This window comes from Argopecten irradians, chromosome 6, assembly GCF_041381155.1.
Source record: "Argopecten irradians isolate NY chromosome 6, Ai_NY, whole genome shotgun sequence".
NCBI classification, from domain to species: Eukaryota; Metazoa; Mollusca; class Bivalvia; order Pectinida; family Pectinidae; genus Argopecten; species Argopecten irradians.
The window spans coordinates 7,951,748-7,967,718 of record NC_091139.1 but is presented as its reverse complement, the minus strand read 5'-3'; the positions used below and the strand labels follow the sequence as shown (position 1 = coordinate 7,967,718).

General features: G+C 33.9%; 1 protein-coding gene across 5 annotated transcripts; it reads left to right on the top strand.

Moving 5' to 3' along the window:
- LOC138324873 (protein draper-like) lies at positions 1–11,704 on the top strand. Of its 5 annotated transcripts, XM_069270090.1 has the most exons (14): positions 1–132; positions 895–1,029; positions 1,477–1,611; positions 2,260–2,394; positions 2,757–2,888; positions 2,984–3,118; positions 7,075–7,209; positions 7,929–8,063; positions 8,609–8,743; positions 8,983–9,117; positions 9,848–9,894; positions 10,009–10,109; positions 10,371–10,426; positions 10,584–11,704. In XM_069270090.1, exons 1-14 carry the CDS (start codon positions 69–71, stop codon positions 10,679–10,681), a joined length of 1,578 nt encoding a protein of 525 aa, XP_069126191.1. In that variant the 5' UTR covers positions 1–68; the 3' UTR covers positions 10,682–11,704. The 5 variants fall into 5 exon arrangements, 3 of the variants coding, with proteins under 3 accessions (XP_069126191.1, XP_069126192.1, XP_069126194.1); XR_011208690.1 differs by lacking the exon at positions 9,848–9,894 and having other exon boundaries at positions 10,584–10,666; XR_011208691.1 differs by lacking the exon at positions 10,584–11,704 and having other exon boundaries at positions 9,994–10,109; positions 10,371–10,415.
- Positions 11,705–15,971: the final 4,267 nt, after the last annotated feature.

Sequence of the window (15,971 nt, the reverse complement as noted above, 5' to 3'; positions counted from 1 at the left end):
GTACCAACCACACATTCGGCCGAGACTGTACACAGACCTGTCATTGTACTCATTCCGACTGTGACGGGATGACTGGGGTATGTCATAATGTCGGATGTACGGAAGGATGGAAAGGAAGCACGTGTAGTCAGGGTAAGTATGATGCATGAATCAAGATCTGCTGTTATTTTTACTAATCCCAATTATTTCACCGTCATCCTTCACTTAAGCATTCTATTATTTGTGTTTTTTTCCATAGCCGATAACATAGCTAAAGGCTTCTGTATATCGTTATGCAGTTCTTAGTAAAGATCTTGTACAATAAGCCATTTGCAATAACGGTCTGCACCAAACGTCCATGGAATGATCTTTGAATGATCTTGTTGAATAGAATGTTTCCATACTGATCGTAAATAAACGCCAACTGCAGTTAAGCGTACAACGCTAATGTCTGGTCATTATGACCTCAGTGTTTTCAAACCTCTGGATAACATAATATGTAGTCCGCTCAAGGCAGCTGTTATGCATATGTAGTAGAAATCCAGTGGTTGCTTGCGAAGGTATTTAAATGAAAAAAGAAAAGAAAACTCAACACTTTGTCGCAAGGCCTTTCAGCCTTCACAGGGGTTATCAGGTGGAATGGTTGTTTATTTGCGTTGCCGTAACATATTACATATGTATATATAGTTAGTAATTTAGCACTAGACTTATTACATTTAATGAGAGGATGTGACAGACACAAGCAGAACCGTCGATCTACTTGTAAAAACTGCGCATTTCAGAGACAAAATAATAAAATAAAATGATAACTATACCAGCTTCGGTATATCAAAGGGACAAACAAGTAGTCAATGTACCACCATGTAGAATTTGTGGCCTCATTGAACGAACATATATGTTTTGTTCCGTTTACAGCCTGTACCTACCATGCATTCGGACGAGACTGTACCCAGACCTGTCAGTGTGCTAACTCAGACTGTGACAATAGGACTGGGGTATGTAAAGTACCCGGTTGTATGGAAGGATGGGAGGGAGACACATGTAGTCAAGGTAACCATACACGTAGTTTAATGTAAAGATCTTTATCTCGTTATATCAAAAAGTGCAAAATTACACGTGGACATTTAATGAAATCATTGAAATGGTAAATGTTTTATTTTGTAATTAGTATGCAGAAGTAATGGAACGAAATGGCAATATAACTTGTCAAAACTGCTCATTGTCCTATTCTGATTCTTATGTATACCGACGTAAAATTCACAGATATCTTCTTAATCTATAGATGTTAAAACTTTCATAATACGTAAACCTGGATGTACTGGTTTAACATTCTGGCCCCGAAGACATCCGGTTAATAATAGGTACACTGTATATGTATAACCTCTCAAAATGTATTATACATCGTCGCGCATATCTTACAAAGATATCAATATAAATCATCATCTTAAAAACTACTAATCTTTATCTGAATATAACAGTTTCAAATTCCTTTCAAAGCCTGTACCAACCATACATTTGGAAGAGACTGTAGCCATACCTGTCATTGTGCTAAAGATGACTGTGACGGGAGGACTGGGTTATGCCAAAATGTCGGATGTGAGGCGGGATGGATAGGACGCAATTGTAGTCAAGGTAACAATAATCCAAGCATTTGGCTATATAAATAACTAAAATGTTTACTAATCCATTGATATATGCATTGTTAATATCTATTTATGCACGTGTACTATAAATTCAATTTCTAAGTGCCTTAAATACGGGGGTCTCGAGATCCCAAAACGATAAGTCCCACCTGTCGATGATTTTTCGTTACGAAATGCACGTCAAATGATGACGTCATAATCCTCAAAACGTGGGACTTTTAGACAGTAAATTGTACTTTACCCACGTCGTTTTGCGATCTAGAAACCGCCGTTTACATCAATAAGTGAATCAATGAATTTTAGTTAATATTAATGGTGAACTTATATATTGTCAATTAAAATGGCTTTATTATTTTTTTGCATGTGAAAATGATATTCTTGCAGAGTAAATTTCGTTTCATCTTCCTTCTTTAAGAAATCAAGTAAATAATAGTCATCTAGAGAACAGATACACTAGCTTTTGCGTTTTTAGGTATTACGAAACAAATTATCAAACGTTTTATGTCTTAATCATTGAATAAAAATAAGTCTTCCTAAGACTAATCCCCTTTTATATTTGTTCATTCTCATTTTCATGAATCTGTGGTATGAGACATTGTTTATCGGATTTTTACTTTAATGCCTTTACATGGTGTAGCATGTAGCAACATAACATTCGGACGAGACTGTACCCAGACATGTCATTGTGCTAACTCTGACTGTAACAGGAGGACTGGGGTATGTAAACTACCCGGATGTACGGAAGGATGGAAGGGACAAACATGTAGTCAAGGTACATATACATAAATAGGTTTGATTTAAACTACCATTAATATAGTATATAATAGTTTCGTTATGGTTAATGATGCGGGAAAAATAATAAGATAATAAAAAATAATAAAAAGATAATACATAACTGTTCCTTATCTGAATATTGTCCATTAATAATACTTTTTTCAATAACTATATTTGTCTTAATATACAGTTAAAATTGTCGTTTCGTCTAATTATCATTCTGATATGTATACTATATTATTGTTCATAATTCATATAATTATATCAAAATAGATAATGGACTAACAAATATATGGGATAATAAAAGTGTTAGCAACATCGATTAAATTGTCAATTATACAACTGTGCTTTGAAATACAGCCTGTAACAACCACACATTCGGACGAGACTGTACCCAGACCTGTCATTGTAAATCTGAGTGTGACGTCAACAGTGGGAAATGTAACGTACCCGGATGTACAGAAGGATGGCAGGGAAGCGCATGTACTCATGGTAATGATGCCCTTGGGGTTTGGGGTTTGGAAAAAAAACAACAATACGACGGTTACGTTGCCCACATTACATACTAACTTTATACTTTCATACAGCCTGTACCAACCATACATACGGACCATACTGTAACCGGACCTGTCATTGTGCTAACTCTGATTGTGACAGAGGCACAGGGATATGTAAAGTATCCGGATGTACAGCAGGATGGAGGGGACAAACTTGTAGTGAAGGTAACGATACATTTGTCTTTATCTGATAATTGTACTGACAATAATTTAGTTGACCTATATGGAAGAATGAAAGGGGACGAACGTGTAGTAAATGTCTTGACAAACCTAATATAGAAAGTACTATATTTACACGATTCAAGTTAACTGCCTGCGCTGATATACTTATCTTTTCTGGTTAGTTAATCAGCTGACGTGACCACGCTTTGTTTACGAGTTTGAGCACTACTCATTTTAGCAGACGGCAAAACATTTCACGGGCGCCATTAATATTATTCTCAACAATTCATTTCCCGCCCATACAACATCCCAGTTTGTTCTTGTTCAACTGATGCCCACACTTGCTGTATATTTTAATGCGTATTATTATAATATGTCTAATGTACATAATATTGTTCACTATAGTTTAATGCATATTGTTATGTTCTGAAATATTTTACGTTTAGTTATGTTTTTCTTGTTGGTAATACTTATATTAAAATTGTAATTTGTGTCGGCGATTCTAAAGTTGTACTTTTACTAAAAAAATAGTTTTTGAAAAATCTTATTTTATTTGGAAACTTTGAATATAATTATCGTAATTAGGTATAAAACTTATCGGCCATCTTTTTCATAACGATAAACCAGAGCTTGCTGCATGACGGTTTGTTGCGAATAGCACATATTGTTGCCTATAAGAAGAAGTGGAAAATAATGAATTGTTATTCAATATGTCTGCTTCATTTGCTATGATGTTCAGTATTTGCGTAGATTTTGTGGAAGCCTCCTTTTTGCTTCAGTTAAAAGCTAGGGTAAAACACTTATACAAATTCGAATTTTGGACTATATTTTTTTAAATTTGTTTTTTTTTAATTTTGTTACTCGCGTATAGTTCCTGATATTGTCTAGTCAAATATTTTATTTTCATTTACACGTGAGGATCAACGCTTGCCTACGTACTTGAAGAAAATGAAAGAAACTGTTGATTTTCGATGACCTCGACATAAAAAAAATCGTATTTGATATGATAATGTTGGCCTCGTTCCTCCCGTTCCTGCCTGTTCCGGCCTCATAAACGACGTTTCGCCCCATCCCTTTTTGATTTATGGAGTTGGTTGGAGTCAAATAAAGACACATCTAGTTTTTGTAAATTATGCTACAGATTATTTCGACCAGCTGTTACTCGGCTGCATGAAATCATGACATCAAGCCCCAGGCTGATTTGTTCATTATTGAATATACTGTATTATATTTGATAAAATGTCAATGATTTTCATTATTATACTGATATAAATAAGATAATAAGTACGCTTAATATGAGCACAATATTCTACATAATTGCCAAAACGTCGTGGTAAATGCGACCAATGTTAAGGTATTAGTGCTTATCATTTGAAAATAAAAATGAGTTATACAATGCGCGGTAATTTTTAATTACACAATAATTTCAGCGTCAACAACATACTGTCTAAACTGTGGCCCCAGGTATTTTTTTTGGTCTTCTAAGTCTGAATAATTTTAAAATCAAACACAACAAAATGATATGCCAGGTAATTCCTGTTTAATAATATTGAAACTTTCAAAATGCAGAATGTGTGGGCAAAACATTCGGACGAGACTGTAACCAGACCTGTCATTGTGCTAACTCTGACTGTGACAGGAAAAATGGAACATGCAAAACACCCGGGTGTGAAGTGGGATGGGGTTGACAATCTTGTACCCAAGATAACGCCATACAATTCCATTTCATTTTAATAAATCAAGTGGCATGACTAGTATGTTTCCGCACTGATCGTAAAATATACGTCAACTACTGTAGTATAAATCCAATGGTTCATTGCGAAAGTATTTAAATGAAAGAATAAAAGAAAACAACACTTTGTCTCAAGCGTCAAAGGCGTCTTCAGGCGGCATGGTTATTTATTTGCGTTGCTGTCACAAATTACATATGTATGTATAGATAGTAATTTAGCGTTAGACTCATTACAGTTATTGAGAGGATATGGCGGAAACAAGCAGAAACATCGATCTTCTTGTTAGAACAGTGCAATTCAGACATCAAATCATCAATTAAAAAGTTAACTATGTCAGCTTCGGTATATCAAAGGGACAAACATGTAGTGAAGATATCACAATGTAGTACTTGTTGCTTCATTGAACGTACATACATTTTTTTTTATTCTGTTGACAGCCTGTGCCTACCCCACATTCGGACGATAATTAATTAATTAATTAAACGGCGTTATTAGTTATCAGTAGATCCACAGAAAACAAAGAATTTCAATTTTGGATTTATGGTCACAGTTTTAATTGATATCTACATATGGCGTTACGACCTGTCAATAGACCATAATGGGACGCCATCAAACAAATTCAATCAAAGTTACAATACAAATTAATTGAAAGATTGATATATATGAAAAAGTAATCCACCAATTAACATGGCAGCTGGTCCATCAACATACCATAATAACAAGCCAGCAATCACAAAGAAATCTTGATTCTGGGAAACCATTCTCAAACACTTAAACAATAAATTCAATTAATTGATTAATCAATAAATAAGACGACATTAATGATTAGTGATACTGGAAAATAGATATCATCTGATTTACGTCAATATAAACAGCATACTTTATATAATAAATATGATGTCAATTAATCAAGTCATTAGTTTGTACCGCAAAATCTGCAAAGTCGGAAACCGCACAAAAATTCTGCCACTGTTTGTTAACACTTGACTTGTACCAGAAACTGTGACGATCCTGCCTTCTATTACAATGGCTGAAACACAAAGAACAAACAACAGCAGAATCAAAAACCAGCAATGGGTAGATTTAAGGGAGGGTGAAGAAATTGAGTGCTCAAAAAATGATTTTTTTTTCGCATAAACTTAGCCTCTATGAAAATTATCGCTGTTGCAAATGGTCTTCATTTAAAAAGGTGAAATAATTCGTCAGCAATACTGATAATATCTAGGTATCACGCTACCAAACCAGCAGATGCTCTCCGATAACTGCACTATATGTTGTATTGCCAGAAGTGTTGATACATGCATGACTATGTGCGTGAGATAATTTCCTTGTAAGTGTTACTTTTTGGATTTTTTCCTCAGATAAATAGTCAAATAAATAGTTTAGTCTAATGCATATGACCTAGAGTAAAAATTTACTGACTGTCTTGTTTTTATGTATAATATAGGGAAAGCTTTATAAAACGTTTCTAAGAATAAACCTTTTTGTTCAATATGATTTTACTAACCACACATTCGGAAGAGAATATAACCAGACCTGTCATTGTTTGAACTCTAACTGTGACAGGAGGGCTGGGGTATGTAAAGTACGCGGATGTAAAGAAGGATGGAAGGGAAAAAACGTAGTCAAGGTATATATAGATGAAATGGTTAGTTTTCAAAGTATGAATTAAAATAGCATTATTACAATAGTATTATGGTTATAGTAAATGATGCAGGATGACATTATTATGATAACAACAACTTTTACTTAGCTGTATATTTCATATAGAAACTGCAATTCAAATATTCCATATCTGGTTTGGAAGGAGAAGTATCCAATATCAAAGCATGAGAATACCATTTAGCATAATGTCAATAATCAAAATGAAGTCATAAAACTTTTTTATAAACTATCATTTGCTTTAAAATACAGCCTTTACCAGTCACACATTCAGACAAGATATGTACCCAGACCTGTCCTTGTGCTAAATCCTAAATTACTTCTATCGCATGACAAACGTTTTTATATTCTTAAATGAGGGTTGCAAAGCCTACATTATGTGTGTTAGCGTTTCTTGCTACAGCCTGTACCAACCACACATTCGGACGAGACATGTACCCAGACCTGTCATTGTGCTAACTCTGGCTAAATCTTAAATTATCTCTATCGCATGATAAACGTTTTTATATTCTAAAATGAGGATTGCATTGCCTACATTATGTATGTTACTGTTTCTTTCTACAGCCTGTACCAACCACACATTCGGACGAGACTGTAGCAAGACCTGTCATTGCGCCAATTCTGACTGTAACTGGAGAACTGGGGTATGTAAGATACCCGGATGTATGGAAGGATGGGAGGGACGGACATGCAGTCAAGGTAACTATGCATGTATCTTTATCTAATTATTTCTTTTTCCTTATGTTAGCTAATTACACTAATTGATTCTGTTAATTGCACTAATTTATTCTGGTGAAAAGCTTGACTTATACGGAAAGACGGAAGGAGACAAACGTGTAGTGAAGACACTTATAAAACTTATATCATAATTCATGATTCGATCAGTTGTTATGATATCAACTGCTTGTTAAAAGTTAAGTCTTAGATTGTTTTGATTTTTATATGTTCTTTTTGTTTTTCTGTGAAATAGATAAAAATATAAATAAAAAAAATGTTTAAGGATTTTAAGATTGCATTATAGCCGTGCTACCTCAACTGAGAACGACGCGTGTATATAAACCCCTACCGCTCTGCCGCTGACTTGTATCGATGTATTGAATGAGTGTACTGTAGCCGTGTTATTATAGGCCGATTCTTTTTCCGAAAACTGTCGTGACGTAAAAATAGAGCCATCGGCGTTGCGTTTCGATTTGGAAGAATACTCCCTTGGCAAATAAATAGAAACGTACGTGTAGACGTATTTTATTTTATCAAGTAGTCTGAAAAAAAAATTAAAAACATTGATATTACAATTTCCTCAACTAATGAAAAACATACGGGGATTTACACAGTTTACAATCAAAGTTTCTTCCATACTACGACGAAATGAAGAAAACAAAAAATGACATCAAAGTTTAATTGAAACTATCATGATGCAGGATGTGTGACCAACACTTTCGGACGAAATTGTGCCCAAACATGTCATTGTGCTAACTCTGACTGTGACGGGAGGACTGGGATCTGTAAAGTACCCGGATGTGACGTGGGGTGGAATGGAAAATCATGTAGCCAAGGTAACCCTATAGCATTTTGTGTTTGCTTATAATTCTAGTTAAAGATACTCCACCGCTGACAAATGGTATTTTTTCACTATTAAAAACAGAAGTAGACGATTTGGAATTTTTCTTCGGTTACAAAATTTACTTACTTTACACCATTATCACCATTGACAAGCTTGAGTTTCTAATTTTACTAAAGGTTTAGAATATGAAAAATAATTAATTGCATCCCGAAAAAATGCTGTTGCGCAATATTCACAAGAATGAAGTACTTATTGCGCATGCACCAAAGGCGAAATAAATTATTTCATATTATTTTTTGGTGTTAATTAGGCATATGTATACACGATTAAACACCAATTATTGCTCAAATGATGAATATCATTTATGCTCTGTCGGCAATGGAGCATCTTTAAAATACTTTGTTGTTTAGTTTGTATTGTTTTTGTTTTGTTTTTTTTTTTTGTAAAATTTAAGAATGATTGACATACTTTAACCAAAATCAATCCTAATGCATCATTATGCATCATATTGCGATGATCATTTCGATGTACTTGTAGGATGCCGAACGGGATATTTTGGACCTAACTGTACAGAAGAGTGTCATTGTCAGAGTCCAGGATGTAACCATACAAATGGAACATGTCACCACGTGGGATGTGAAGCGGGCTGGTCAGGACACGCTTGTAACCAATGTGAGTTTGGTAAAATTGTTTTAGTTATTGTTTTGCCACTGGACATTTTGACATTGTTTTTTCTTCGGTTATTGTTAAGAACCATAACATTTTATGAATTTAGCTGTAAAAAGCATTCAAATGACTTTAAATGCTTTATAAACATTAGCTGCAATATAGAAATGATGTTCTTAAAACTGTTGATTTTATGCTTTATATATGTTGTGATTGGTAGACTATATATTTTTGGTATCAAACAGCTTGTACCAACCATACTTTCGGACGAGACTGTAACCAGACCTGTCATTGTGCTAACTCTGACTGTGACAGAAGGACTGGGATATGTTACTCGGCGGGCTGTGACGCGGGATGGGTTGGAAAGACATGTAGTCAAGGTAATTACCTTATAAAGTCTGATTACCTAGACTTAGATATGTCAGGATTCGAAGATAGATCCCATAGTCATTTTGCTGTAGCGGATGTGTTACACTTGGTAGGTCAAAAACGAGTTGTTAAGGAAGATTTCGAGATAGATATAAATTAAGAAAAAATAGTATATACCAAATTAAGTTCCATCATGGATACAACAGAGCGACAATAACGGTGATTACTTGATGAAAATTGTTGCCAATTAGTAACCTTTGAAGCATTTAATTTTTCGTTCATATAATACATGACTTTGGATAATAGGATACTTTTGAACTATTGTCTAATGAAATGGTGGTAAATAAAGTTATACAACAAATGTCTGTTAGATATGCAATTTATTTGCCATAAGTGAGGTATCATCATCTCCCAGAAATTTAAAAAAACTTTGAATTTGCGCATGAAAATGTTCTATGTAACTTATTGGGGCTACTTTTTAAGAAGTATATGGCTTTGTTTACATTTTGACGAACATTACATGTAATGCTGTTTTTCTCTCTAAGAATATATTCCGTATGGGGCGCTAAAGTGCCCTATCGAATATATTCTTAGGGAAATTGCTCTATACAAGCATAGTTAACATAACAGTAAAATGCAATCCATATATGTGAGCCTAATACGCTTCCGTAGATATATGAGATTCCATATAGTGTGTTTCTTAACGATATAAATGCGAGTAATGCATGTTAATGTTATCAGTACAGAAACAGACAGAAGCCACGACAAAGACATGTCACTGTGAAGAAGTAAGTACAACAATTCTAACTTATAGTTATGGTCCACATTGCGATTCGATTCAGTATTCATTTTTGAAATCGAATTCGAAATTAATTAATTCTATTTAGTAATATTTATTGCAGGTAGAAACCTCTCCACAATGTACCACCGGATACGCCGTGTTCGGCAGCATTCTAGCTGTTGCCATCACCTGTGATATAGGTCTTATTATACACTGCCTGAGGTAAGTTTGACTCAGCTGTCAAGATTTAAAGTACCTGGTTTATTCCATGCTACCATAGTTCTTCATACCAATTTATACATTTCACCTAATCCTGACCGTAATTATTATATAATTCAATTTAGTTGACTTGAACTCGATATAATCAACACTTATTCAAGTATTTCATGTAAGTTTACTTAAATATATACTGATTTTTAATTCAAGTTTTAAAGTTTTGTGGTATTTTCCATGTCTTCATAAATTAAATTGAATATATTTTAGAATGCGTGGCAAATTAATTCGAACACCAACGCCTTCTTCTGAATTACATACTTATCGTAAGTATATTTATATCATGATATATACTGGTTACACGAATTACAATATATCCATACCTATTTAATGTGAAATATCAACAAACGATTTGAATTATCTTAATTTAACTTATATATGTTGTATGTAATATTTGACATGGACATAGGTTTGTATTTACAGATATACCCGACCACGACGGCAATTATGAAGGATTGGATTCAACAAAAATAGACACTACACGTAATGTTTATGATACCATTGGGAGACAGGGTGATTAAGATATGACAGTGAAGAAACTAATTACATCCATCTTATTTTTACTTACATAAACGCATGTAATATGTGATAACAAATATGTCAACATATACCAGCCGCCATAGGCATTGAAACAAAAATATCTGCAAGGTTTTCATTGGGTATGTATGCGATGTGTGCACTTTTTATGCATGGTAACACAAAGAGTAGGCCACGGAACCTGCTTAGCTAAGATAGTTGCTGCTGAGTGGTTAATATGTTTCGGAAGTTTGGAACTGATTAGCTGTCATTCATTCCGTACGTTAGTGGTCGTTCTCCTGATATTCATCTATCTCCTTCATATTACACATTCTTAGATAGCCTCAATTGATAGAATGATTTAACAAATATTTGCTATTTATTACAAGCATTGTCATCAATAACTTAAAATCGTTGAAAATATTCATCTCTTTTCCAATGACAAAACTCGTTTGAAACACTTTGTTTCAATTTCATACACATAGTATAAACGCATAATATAAGAAACCTTAATTATTATGGATGAGATTACAGTAAAACACGTTTATAACGAACATGGTTAAAACGACTTTATAGTTATAACGTAGTTTAATTATTGTTCCTATTCGTTCCCTTTAGTAATCTGTTTTATGTATATAACGAACTATATTTATAATGAAGTGATGTTCGTTATGACTGTATAGACTTTAAGGCATAATGTCATAATTCTCTGCATAATACCTATCATGGTTTGGATGATTCACCAGTCTTATATAAAGAATATTTAACCGCGTTAAAGAATCAATTTGCAGGTTGTACCCGATAAAAAGCCTATTTGTTTTTGTTAAAGAAGGTTCTCATTTGATACAAAACGTCCAAAACCTGCCAGGATAATTATTGATATCATAATAGAAATAATAGCGAGAAAGATAATATCAAAAGAGGTTTATGTATTTACAAATGTTTTTAAGATATGACAGTCCTTAGAGTTAATTAGATTATTTCGGATTTATATACAATTGTTATCCATGTCAATGTTTAATAAAAAAAAATTTCAAACAGTGTTTTTCTCTTTTTGACTTGTATTGGCGATATTGAGTTGTGTTTCGAAAATACAAGAGGAATACTTCAATACACAATACCTGATGCATTGGTAGCATACCTCTTAATATCTCCCATACTTATGAGGTGCTTGGCAGTGTCAACATTCAGTGGAACAAATTACAAACATCCATTACAGTCTAGTAAGTGGTTCCGTTGATTGGTAGCTAGTCAGTTTGCATGGTTGCGAGTCAGTTTGCCAACGACATTCAATAAGCTGTGTAAGCGCGGCTCTAATTGGCTGCCGCTTCAATGTAGGGGCGGAGCGAAACAGTCGGAAAAGTCTGTCGGCGATTGCCAAGATCAGAAACGTGAAGTGAAGATGATCGGCATTGTAAGCTTCATACTGTAAAAACACATTTTAATTACCTCATGTGTATACTCTGAATCAGCGCTAATCAGTGAAGTACGTATAGAAAGAGCTACTGTTGCAGCGGAAAAGTCAGTCAGAAGTTGTACGGAAAAGATATCGCCTGCTTCTGACTAATTATAACTTTACCGCAAGGTGTGGGACACCAAATCGGGTAGAATGTACGACCAACCATCGTGTCTTGTCAAAATATATCCGAAAAAACCGGATTTGGCACATACACAATGTACCTGGATTTTAGTAGGGGATTATATTCTAGCGGTAAGCGTAGATTTTTTTAAAACTCTGTCACCAGTGTTTAATTAGATAGATGCATTTGAATCTAGTGTTGATAATTTCCCGGCAATTCAACCGACATTTTGTAAACTGCCGCCGCGCATACACCAACGTGAGGGTAGTGCAAATATGAATCAAATTGAATTATATATTTATTTAGGCGATGCATTGAAACTCGTCGTCTACAGCTAGAATAACATCTCCTACTAACACCAAGGTATGTGTTAAAACCGTGTTTGATCGGAATATATTTGACAAGACATAATCTATTGTCAGCCGTACCTGATTTTTTTTCCACACCAAACGCTTACAACGGAAAAGTCGGGCAGAAGGTGATTCCTTTTCCGTCGCTACAACGTAGCTAGATTCGGCTTTGACATTACACGTAACCTTACAAGGGATAGAAGAATAAATAGATATAAACCTCACACATTTATAAACACGATGCAAAATTTGAACCATTGGAACGTTGGTAGATAAGCTACAGTATGAATATTTCCCGAAGTCGAGAGAAATGGCCAATACTTTATGAACAACAAATCCTTAAAAAATCGCTTAATAAGTGAAACAAAACAATAACGAATTTTGAATACAGCGATTGATTGTATACATTGTAAACATAAAAAAATAGTACACAACGTGATCAAACACATTGTACAACATAGTCGGGTCTGAACATCAAAGATCCGCTGGCTCCGCCTACTTCTCAATGTTGTCGGCGATCTTGTAAGTCGGGGGCCAAGCAGTCGGGCTGCCGATGCTTCAGCCAATCAGCGCCTTCGTTACATGCCAACTAAAATTTAATCTACTGCATCAGTTACCAGCCTTCTACATCAGCTACATACCACCCAACGTGTCTATTGAGTGAATGAGAGTTAACATGAACACTAGTTGTAACGGCGCTGCAACATTAACACACAAAACAAAGACAGTCATTGAAATTCAAATTAAGGGAGACAATTCCAATGATATTATGATCATTAGTTTAAATACATTTTGTAAAGAAATAAACGGAGTAGCATACAATAAAACAATGTTTTAATGAAGTGTAAATCATGAACCTAGTAGCTATAATCAAAAAGTGATATATATTTCCTATTGATGAATTTAACTTGCAAATATGTAGTGTATTTATTATATTTGTACCCCTTTCTACAAAAAGATACAGACCACCAAAGAGGTTGAAATATATCTGTGCAATTGACAAACATATGTAAAATTCAAGTAATATTTTATGGGCCAATTCATCATGTTATGGTGTCATTTAAATGAAGTAACGTTATGGTTCAAATGACTAAGCTAGCCAGATATATCCAGTCTAGAGAAATCATCAAATAAGAGTCGACGACAAAACTAGTGACGAATTATAACAAGACTTTTTTGTAAATTGATGTGACGAAGCGGAATCATGCAAAAAGCGATACAGAGTAAACAGCATAACACTTGGTTTTCTTTAGCAATTTGTCTTCAAACAAATTGTGACAGGATATACATAATATGTAGTATTTATCTAACGACACATTGTTTTTATACCTCGACATGGAAACAAATCGGCGTTAGAAACCTCATCAACGATGATATATTCTACATTTGTAATATGTCATAGCGTAACAAAAAAAAAACAAAAAAAAAAAGTGTGGATATTTAGTATAAAAGAAGTGTGACTGGCTTATTTAACGTCACCTGTTCCAAGAGAGACGACTTGATGGGTTAATAGTTATTCTTAGGTAGTAAGTGAGGTTGTTAAAAGTGGTTGATCCTCTGTCCATGGACAAAGGCCAATCCTGATAACGTCGTTGGAAGTTTGGTTTTCTCTTTCTAAAAAAAAGAACAATTTTGCAATGTATATTTGAGTAGTACATGAAATAAAAACGGATATTTGGAAACAGAAATTGAAAAGAAAAATGTTGAAGTTGTTCTAAACGTAGTTTTTATTTAATTTTATTGATAATTATGTCACGAATCGTGTGGGTGTCGGCCGCTAGCAGCGAATACAATTCACAATTCACTCCAAACAAATTAACCAATTTATTCATATATATAAATTATCTACAGAGATAAGCTTTTAAACTGAACCTTATACCCAAACGACTTCAGCATACACCTTATATCCATCTTAATACAAACGAATCTCTCAAATCAGAACATACTTATCAAAAAGCATTATTCTTATTTTAAAACGTACTCACTGTTCGAAGTTCAAATTTCATAGATCGCTATTTTATGTCAGCGTTTTTTATGGCCTTAATTTTGCTATTGTTTATTATTCACCGTAATTTTCATTTTGTTTGGGTTAATACCCCAAAGATTAGTGTGATCGTTTTATATCAAGGATTATCTCCCTTTAGTTAGGGTACTAGCGAAATACAAAAAGAAACGGAACACATTACAAAAAATATGTAAAATTCATGAATAAGAGCAATGCTTCTATATATCTTCAAAAAGGTAAACATTTTGAAACAGTACCGTTCCCGTAATATGATAAATTATAACAAGATTAACTATTTTTAATAACGAATACATAAACTTTACCGAATTGACCCCCTTAAACCTCTGGGAATTTTCTGTTTATCTTGAGTGTTTATCGCCTTTCACGAGGGGCTCAAAACACAAGAAACAAAAAACATCACCAATATGAAATTATCAGCCATTATCTAAAGTTGTTTTCATGTGAGTAATTTGAATATGTTCCAGTTAACCGTCATAGTATTACTATATATTCCTAAATACCTTATATTTCTCAAGTGATACGGTCATAAAACACGATAATATTGACACTGGATTATTTTACTTAATAATTTCTATAGTCGTCTATAAAGTAATAAAACATAGTAAATTGCACTACTAAATTTACGCAAAAATAATTGCTTTGCACCTTAGCTCAGTGTTGAGAGAAATGATTGCATACTAACTACGCATGGAACTTTATTTATTTTACATCGATTGCGAAACAAATAATACAACTTATACAAATCACTTTCGATGGCCCGAATGTAAGCGCAAGAGTTGGAGGAATAACGAGTGCCTTGGAAAACCCACGTGATCGGGTTGATGACCCCTGACCTTCTATGTATATCAATATACTACCTGTCGTCCTCAATCTAAATGACAAATTTGTCATACTGCAAGATTAAACCAAAGCAAGGTTTTATATGGATCAAGTGTAGCACATAGGTCATGTTTGTTTGTTTTATAATTATAAAGTAGGTGTTATCTCCCTTAAGCTTGTATGATAGTGACTTACATGTATATACTGGTAATATAATCCCACAATTAATCATGCAAACCCACCGTTCGACAATAAGAGATTACATCATTGACATATGTTTGTATGAAAAATACTATTGTTTTAATTAAATTGGACAATTATCATCCATATATTATATAGGTGTATCATGCAGATTATTAAACTGAACACATTTCCAATATTTAAACGTAAACGATTTTTGTCAGAACCGCGTTTAATGTACTTGGTTTGTATATGATGCTATTTACCCATACTATCATATATTGTGTTAGTGGAAAACTGTAAATTTACACTTAAATCATTTAAGTGTATCTATACTAAG